Here is a 9,896-nt window from a genome sequence, read left to right as displayed (position 1 = left end):
GAATGTATGTGTGTGTGTATGTGTGTATATGTGTTCGGATACAAATTTTCGTCGACGATTTCGGGAACACGGATGAAGCGATTTGAATAATTCAAAAAACATTTTACTTGTATTAACAAGATGAAGAACTGATCAAATTTTCATGAAGTAAATTTTCATAAAAATCATTAGACATATGCACATCAAATTACCAGATATTTTATAGAGATTTTAACAATAAGTATAAATTTTGTTTAAATTCCTGTGGGTTCCGTACCAATGCTTATCGTTAGACGGCGGCGCGCGCTTACGCGCTTCGAAATTTCGTCTCTATGCAGTTAAAGCAGTACGATTGCTTTGAAAAAAGTTCAGAATTTCCAAAATATTTCAAAATACACTTTTCTTCATAAAGTCTTCTTTTTAAAAAAAAGTAAATTTTGTCAAAAGTTTATAGTTTCTCAAAAATCTAATTTTTCAGAGAAATTTTTTTTCAAAAATGTTAATCTTTTTTTAAACAAAAATAATTTTGGGTACGGAAAGTTCCAGCAATTCGCCTTAAGGCACGATGCCATGCGCCCCACTGTTTATTATCAACACATTTAGTAACTATTTTGTTACATTGAAAAAATGGCTGTTTTGGAAGGGAACCCATGATTTTTCTTTGCTATTTATGACATATTTTTTTCTGGTTGTGTGTAGCATAGTTATGTGTGGCCAATTGCGTTCGCTAAATAATTATATTTGAAACTAGTTGCTAATGGCATTCTACCTTAAGGCAAATTGCATGAACTTCCTGATATCTGTAAATAATCGATTCAACATGAACCACCTGTCTACTTGTACATGATTGCCTACAGAAGTATTTACTTTTGTACATGTTTACTTTTCTACTTGTTCACTTTTAATCTGGCCATGAGTCTACTTGTCTACTTGTCTACTTGTCTACCTGTCTACCTATCTACAAATATACCAATCTACGCTCTATCAGTCTATTTCCGTATCAGCATACCTGTTGATCTGTATATCTTTCTATCTATCTACCTGTTCACTCTACTATTTTTCTATATTTTGTTTATCTGGCTACTTTGTGTGCTAAAATGTTCAGAATACTTTGAAAGGTTAATATACAAAAATTTTCATTTTCATAACTTTATCCTATGGAAAGTTAAAAATATATCATCAATGTTCATTCAGAATATGAGTGTTCACACTATTGACGACATTTTATTAAAAGGAACCACATTAGTTAATCTATATTCACGGTCATTTGATTCATTATATTGCTGATAATAATTAACAAAACTACACATTTCGTGGTTTACAAAGATAAACCAGTTTGCGACAAGCAAAATATTATATCTATATTTTTAATTTTCTTTTTTAGTAATCAGATTTTACGTGTTTTATGAGCTATTGTAATATACTTCCTTGACGTGCTATTAGAAGGCTGTTAGAAGGCAACCTAGAGGTTGTCCATACTTTCTTGGTGATAAGATATTATTAGATATAAGATATAAGTAAAGATATAATATTCAACAATCCCCCGTAAAACTATATTTTTTACGTTAAATCAGATTTATATCTATATTTTCAAGTGAAAACTGATATCACTGCTGCTAGATATCAGGTTGTCAGGAAATAGAACGTTCGAGGTTATATTTGTGGTTGCAATGCTTCTTAGCGCAGTGCCAACGCAAGGTCTCGTAAAATACTATTTTTTTAAATTGAGGTAAAACCATATTTTTACAAAACAATTCTTAAAAAAAACTTCTGTAATTATTCGACAAATTGCTGAATCTATTGTGGATAATAGTGTAATTTATCGCGGTTTGAAAAGTGAGTCATATCAAATGATAAAAACTTTTGTTCAAATAATTTAAATAGTTGGATTGCATAAAATTCAATCATTTATATTTTTAACCAGATTGTAACGTCGTTACTGACCTCGACTCTATTTCATAAAAGATAATCAGTAATGAGTGTGAAAACAATCGGGCAATATTTATAAAAACATTGTAGATTTATAACAAATGCTTGAAATATACAACAGAGTTATCATTTGAATTACTGATATACACTTGTAGATACAACATACATTGATTTGAAGCATGATAAGATCCGATTAAATTTCTTATGAATTATTATCAATGAAACGCAATTAAAGGCAATAAAAATATAATATTTTCTTTCTTCATAGCCATTAATTTCTTTTATATAAAGCCTTATTGTTAGTCACCGAACACGTTTATAGACAAGAAAAATAGAGAAATCAGTGAAATTAAGTAAAAATTGCAGAGCTCTTACACCATGAAACTGACTGGGGGCAGAACTCCAATAATAATAATAAAATTAATGATTATAATAGTAATAGCAATAATATATATATATCGTCATAAAGGAAAATACAGGGAACTGAAAGCACTAAGCCAGGAAGAATGGCAGCAGAAATTTTGAAAAAAAGCATAAAAGTGAATAAAAAAGCATTTAATAATAATAAAATGTTAATGGGAATAATTATAAACAATAAATAAATATAATAAACAATAGAAGTGAAGAAAATTATAGAATTGTGGTGCTCACCATGCACCTGCCTTTGGCATTATTGTTATTATACAGGGTATCCCAGAACTCGATGTCAAGCAGAAACGGGGTAATAGTATTGATTGTAACTATCATTAAAAAATTTTAGAAAATATTATCCCATGCAGTTTCAAAATTACGCGCCTTCAAGTACAACCTAGAGCCTTGGCAAATTGTAACCATTTATTGGTTATTGTGGTTAATTTTTATTAATTCTGTTTATTTGAACTTTGAAATCGCAAATAACACTTTTTAGGACCATAGTCAAAAATAACGACACAATTGCACTTCTTAATTTTTAGAAATAAGACTATTAGTTGAATTATGAATTTATTTTTTTTCAAAATTGGTCGACTTTAAAAAACGTACTAAAGTGCCTTGACAAATTGCGTTGAAAGTTCGCATTTTAATCAAGATTGCAAAAATTTGTACAATACTTGTTGGTTTCATTCTAAACAAAACGAGTAAAAAAATAAAGACCAAAAAAAAAACAATATGTGCTAAAGCATTTTACTTAATGCCGGTTCAAGTGTTTTTTTATTCAATGAGCAAAACAGAAACATTTGAAGTGTTTATGAGTCAAATGCAAAAATATTAGCAAAAATCGTGTCATTTTTGTGTTTTTATTAATTTTTCTCGATTTTTAAGTATAAATCTAACAAGTACACAGAGATGTGGATAAAATTACTAAATAATCCTTTCATCATCATATTTGTTTTTTTTTGTGTATGTCTTTTTTAACTTTTTTGTATATATTTTAACAGCAATCAGAACAATGTTTTTATTAGTTTATGTATCTTGAACTCGTATTTCTATGTTTAGACATTGTTTTACGATGGTAAAAAGAAGGACTGAAAGAATTGCAAAGATGAAGAATACATATGATTAATGATCTACGCAAGAAGGAAAATACAGGGAACTGAAAGCTGAATACGTATAACTCTAAGAGTGATGGCATATATATGTTGCAGCAATGCCCACCAAATCCTATTTACACTTGTGATCATATACCTCACTTAAGATATATAACCTCAAGTGAAAATTTGATATCATACTGCTTGATATCGAGTTGGCCGAGGTTGGAATCGAACACGGAACTAGTTGATGCAAGGCCACTGCATAATAACTGGTTAAACCGTTTAAAAAAATAAAATTAAAAAATAGCATCTATTACAAAATATCAAACCTATATTGTTGCGGTCGATGAGGTTCCCTTATTACATAAGTCGTGTCCACGGTCTGCGGGAAGTGATTCAGTTCTCTTCCATAAAAAGGCACGTAACGGCCATCGATTGCTTGGAACACTTTTATTACTTTGACGCTTCTTTGTCGACTTTGATACGGGAAAGCCTGAAGGAGAAATTTATTATTGATTTAGTAGATAATTTAGTACATCTTTCAATGCCATATGATATACAGATACATACATGTTGCAAAGGCATTACACCTAGATCATAAATGATAAAAGAGTTTGTGAGGAAGAATTCAAAATAATGCGAAGATAAATAAAAATTACCAGTAAGTTAAAAATTATAAATAGTCATAACGTACTCTCGATATCGTCGACGAAAAGTTGTATTCGCACATTCATACATACACACACACACACAAACATAAACCCATTTTTTCTCCGATGCAAAATGTTCAGAAGGCCTTGAAATGTGAAGATAAGCTAAACATTTCATTTTTTTTTATTATAACATTAAATATTTATTATAACTAATGAAGAAGTGCTGAAAAGAGTGAATGAAAAAATGAATTCTACTGAGAACGGTCACTAAAGAAAAAGGAAACTGGATTGGACCCAGTTTGCAAAAGCGTGCCTCCTGCACGATGTCGTCGAAGGTAAAATAGAAGGACTGAAAGGGCTGGGAAGATGAAGAATGCAGATGATTGATGATCTACGCAAGAAGAGAAAATACAGAGAACTGTAAGCCGAAGCACAGGACCAGGAAGCATGGAAGCGTAGATTTGGGAAGAAAAATGTGTAAAAATGTATCAAAAATAGTGAATAATGTTAATAAAATGATAAGTGAATAATAAACAAGAGAGGAAAAGGGAGTCATTGATTTGTAGTACTCTCACACCATGGACCTGCCTTCGGGCAGACTACCATTTGTTATCATTATTACTATAACTTGGGACGTCCATTAATCACGTTATAGATTTTATAAGAATTTTTGGACTCCCCTTCTTCTTGGTGATAGGTGATGATATTCAAAATTACCCCCCCTCCGCCACCAAACATCACGTGTTTTTTCAGTTACGAGAAAAAACTGTAATTTTTTTTATATTTTTTGAAAATGTTTGGATTTTTTAAAAAAAATCATTCAATCAATTTTATACCCCTTCCTCCGTCACGTGACATTTCGTGATTTTTCGTCTAACCTCCCCTATCCATAAAAACCTCACGTGATTAATAGAGGGCTCCTTATTATATGGGAAGTTAAATATAGATCATATTAGAAAATAAAATTGAACTAATAAAAGACGAGTAAAAATAAACTATATTAGATAATAAAATTGAACAAATAAGAGACGAGTAAAAATTCTGCAATATTCAAAAAATCTATGGCTAATATCGATCACTCAACAAACTACTAATTTTTTTAATATGCAATTTCAAAATAAATTCATACGAGTATTTTTATGTTGATTCCCTATATACAAGTATTAAATATATCTTACTATTTTTCAAGCAGGCATTAAGTAAGGTGTGTCCAAGTAATTTGGACAAGTTCAAATTGTGAAAATAGAAAGCACATTCCACAGATTTTTATTACCTATTTGATGTCACTAGGACTATAGAGTGACCATAAATCATAAGAAATAGTCTCATTTGTCCCAATTTAGGTTTAGCGTGTTTTGAGAAGTTTTCACGATGATGGATTTCAAATCTAATAATGTTTTTCAATAGAATTTTAATATTAACCATGTTTTACCATGTTAGAGAAATAAATATTTTAACTATTTTTCAAGCAGACTTTTATTTAGTGTAGTCGAGTCATTTTGCCAAGTTTTTATTTTATTTGTTTATTTTACATGGCTGTGGATCTTTCGATCATTACGCCAATTATATAATTTCATCATTTTGCCAAGTTCGAACAGTGAAAATAAAAAACACATTCCACAGTTTTTTGATATCACAAGGGCTATAGAGTGACCATACATATTGAATCAATATTCTCATTTGTTCTAATAAATAAATTGCATTCATCACGATGATTCATAATATAACATTAGGAATGGTTTTACCTCGTGACTTCTATGTTCTAGTAAAATGCCATCAGGAATAGTGATTCCTTGTTTATTGAGCTGGTTCAGAGCAAGTCTGTCTGCACGAAATGCAGAAGTAGGAATTCTTCCTCCGGAATGTGGTTGAACTTGCTCGCGGAAAATTTGACGTTTTTGCTATAAAAAAATTGATACATCATATATATATATATATATATATATATATATATATGGTAGTATTTAAATATTTCATAAGATAATTTAAATAATATTCTCATTAATAAATTAATAGTGTGCCGAACCGGTTCGAATTATGAATAACCATGTAGTTCGAGATATAATAATGATTATGATAAATATTTACCATACAGGCGAATATTATCACGTTTTTATACTGCATTTTTAGAAATAACATAAGAAGACCCAAAGAATGTTGGACTATGAACCTGCCTTAGCCTAAACTAGATAATGGGTATTGATAACTCACTGGAGTAATTAGTTATTTTTTTAAATTACATTAGCTTTATTTAAATCTTATTATAATAACTTATATATTTTTTTAATTTGTTTGCCACAAATAATATATCGTAAAAAAATAGTCAAGAAAATAAATAAAAATACATTTAATTTAAACTCGAAAAATATTCTCAAGCTATGTTCAACAATAAAAACTTAAAATAAATACGTTTGAAAATAGCTTCTATTTAAAATAATAAAAAATGCAAACGAGATGTTACCATCAATAACAAAAAAATAAAAACTAGTCAGTTCAGGATTCAGTATTCCAAAAAGACAACACATCCAGTTATGGTGCTACATAAAAATTTGTTGCTATAAAAATTTAACTTCATACTTTTTTGTTATTATTTTATTTATATTTGAGTTGTTTTTTCCAACAAGTCAAAGTAGTATACAATGTACCTTTTCGGCGGACTATTGTAAATCCATTAAATTTACTGATGTCCTATACTGGACAGTTGTAAAAAAAAGAGTTAAAAAAAAAAAAAAAAAAAAAATATTTATATAACTTATTTTTACTCTTACTCAAATGTATTTTTTCATTTAAAGCAGAAGTAGTACTGGTAACGTTTACTCATTCTCATTTATTTATTATATTATTTTTATTATATTTGGTAAAAGTTCACTAAGATTAGTAGTAAATTATATGGTCAAATAAAAAAAGACTTCTAATTTATATATATTGCCTCATTAGGAGCACTCTCACTCAGTATTAATAATATAAAATTTGCCATTTAATTTTAATTATGAAATTAAATCATTAAACCGTTTTTAGTTGTCAGTGTTACACAAATATTCAAAGCTAAGAAGTAGCTGATTTATCCAATGATATTTAGTTTCTTAAGATAGATATATAATATAAATATTCATGCTATTTAAAAATATAATAAATATTCATATCATATATTCAAAAGATTAAAAATAAAGCTTTTTTAAATAGCTCACTTCTCAATAACAAATAAAAAGAAATAAAAGATGGCTAGTTTAGAATTTAGATAGAGGCTTACATTATAAACAATCTTAGAATTGATATTATGTATAAATATTTTCAATTAATTTTTTCAAACAATTTAGTTGAAGCAAGAAATAAAAAATAAAAACCAGCCAGTTCAGAATATAATTGTTGACTCATTAGAAATAATTCCTAAATTAGTATAAATAGTATAAATATAGATAAAATAAATATTACTACATTACTATAACTATAATTTATTAAATAATGTTTAGTTTCAAATAAGTAACCAGTCAGAGAAAATAAAAACTAGCTAGTTTAAAGTGCCCGACGGAAATATGAAAATGTATATAATGTTCATAAATTATTAAAAAAGGTATAAATATAACCTTATTGGAAACAGTCTTTCAATTAGTATAAATAGTATAAATAACGTATAAATTAGTATAATATTATAAATATAAAAAGTATGAATATTGTCAATTAATTTGAATTTTGGACACAAATAATTAAGAGGGTATTTTGGTCTAGAGGCATAAAATATATGCGACTTTTTAAAGACTGTAAAAAAAGACAATCAATATTTATGCTATACTTTTTTTCAAGTTTTTAAGTAATGTTTTGAGAATCAAGACGAAGAACAAAAATTAAAAATAGTCAAAGTTTAAATTCTAGAAGGTGATAAAGTAGTAGGGTGTCTCAAAAAATTGGCACCTGATCATACACATGATTTCCTTAAAATTGGTAACCAAAACTGGGGTTCATAGAAAAAGCTTCAATACCTTTACTCCCGGTCCACAGACCGTCGATTTTCCACAAATGCTTCATAGTAAATTTCAAAGAAAGCATTTGTGATTGAATTCTCGATTATATTATAGAATGCAGTACCAACTGCAGTTCTATTAATAATTTCGAGATCGTCGATATTGTAAATTCGCTTTCACTTTACCTTGGCCGAGGCATTGACGGGAAGCCACGTGCTCATGCACAATGCGATGCACAGTGCAATTAGGGTATGGAAACGCGTGTCCGCAACTGTTCGTGACATCTGAGGAAAAATAATGAATATTAATTACAACAACTCATAGATAAGCATACTTTATTTTATCTAGTATATTTGAAATGTATAAATATTAATGCAAAAATAATTTAACCAGTTAACTGTGGTGTGCTCATTGAACTGTGTGCACAGTTTTATGCTCAGAAAAATTCATATGCTTAAAAGACTCAAAATTTGAGAATAACTTTTTTTTAAAAAAACTTGTAATGTAAATAATAGCCAATAAAACAAGATTTGTTATAGACATGACGAGTATACTCGTCAATAAACAAAAATCTGCTATTTCTCAATGGGTATACTCGTCAATTACAGTTAAATGGTTGATAATAAAATTTCAGAAATTTCTAAAAAATAGCTCTATCTATTTTTATTTTTGATCCTATAGGGTATGGCGGGGCACAAAGGTCCAATTTGATTTTAAGTAATCATAACTGTCTAAACCAACTGAACTACATCACAACACATAACACGTATAAAATAAGCAACAAGAACTATATATAATAAAATTCTCAGAAAGTTCCTAATAATAAAAATGTGTTTCCTAATAGTTTCAAAAATTTGTCACATGGTCCGTTTTACACCACAGGCAAGGTAAAATGGTACGACCAGGGAGCAAACAAAACCAATGTCTTATTTTGAATTTTCAAGGAATTTTCCAAAATAATAGCTACATTATTAAATCAATGCAAAATATAGATTTTACAGAGATAACACTATATATAACTTTGATCTGGTATTTTGTCAGAAATATTCATCAGCACGGTTGGGATAATTTTTTTATTTACTATTTTTTATTGTTTATACCTTTTCCAATATAAAGGCTCAATTGATCCTTTTTACCTCACTCACGTTTAAGCTTTTATAAAAGTTAAAGAAAAACTGTTGAAATTCACATCAAGTTAACAATACATCTCATAAAACAATGAAATAACATATTCTAAAAAATTATATTAGCGTCTCATAAACTAAACAACAGTGCTCACAACCAAAAAAACTTACGAAAAAAAAATTTATTACGGTTTTAAACATTGCTGTTTATCTTTCGATAGGAACGTCGTAAGAATTAAGGCTAATATAAAAATTAATAAAAAATAAATATTACCTACAACTAAGTTTTGCAACATCACTTTCAGGAAATTATAATAAATAAAAGTCGCATATTCAAAACAGTCGTAAGACAACATATAATAGAAATCAATGTGTAGATACTAGAAAACACACAATAACGTTTAAATCAATGTGTAAAATTAAATATGACCTAAGACAAGTTAATTTCAGTAAATTATAATTTCAAATAGTAAATTTATCAATAAGTTATTTCGATTTATATTGCTTATTGCCTAAGCAGTAGACGTAAAAAGCTTGTAAAGGTTATGAAAGAAACTATGCTTATAAATTACAGATACTGATAATGTGAAATGGTTAAAATTTTTATGCATCGTAGTAAAATATTTTTAACTAATAGGAATAAAAACAATGCGTAATACTGACTATGGCAGGTCCATGAGCTGAGGGAAACTCCCACTTGATTCAGGGCAGAATAGTGTGGCTAATTTTAATTGTAAATTTTTT

The 9,896-nt window shown here is 28.5% G+C and overlaps 1 protein-coding gene across 1 annotated transcript in view; it reads right to left on the bottom strand.

Moving 5' to 3' along the window:
• Positions 1–9,896, bottom strand: part of LOC113374774 — a 101,393-nt gene that overhangs the window by 10,655 nt on the left and 80,842 nt on the right. Inside the window, exon 3 of the mRNA XM_026614743.1 lies at positions 5,815–5,970. Coding sequence (XP_026470528.1) covers positions 5,815–5,970 — 156 coding nt within the window. The remainder of the gene's footprint in view (positions 1–5,814; positions 5,971–9,896) is intronic.

Source organism: Ctenocephalides felis, unplaced genomic scaffold, assembly GCF_003426905.1.
Source record: "Ctenocephalides felis isolate EL2017-DRISC unplaced genomic scaffold, ASM342690v1 CF-g0.4_SCAFFOLD_01886, whole genome shotgun sequence".
Classification (NCBI taxonomy): domain Eukaryota; kingdom Metazoa; phylum Arthropoda; class Insecta; order Siphonaptera; family Pulicidae; genus Ctenocephalides; species Ctenocephalides felis.
The sequence above is the reverse complement of the archived record's forward strand: the minus strand, read 5'-3'. Positions and strand labels throughout refer to the sequence as shown.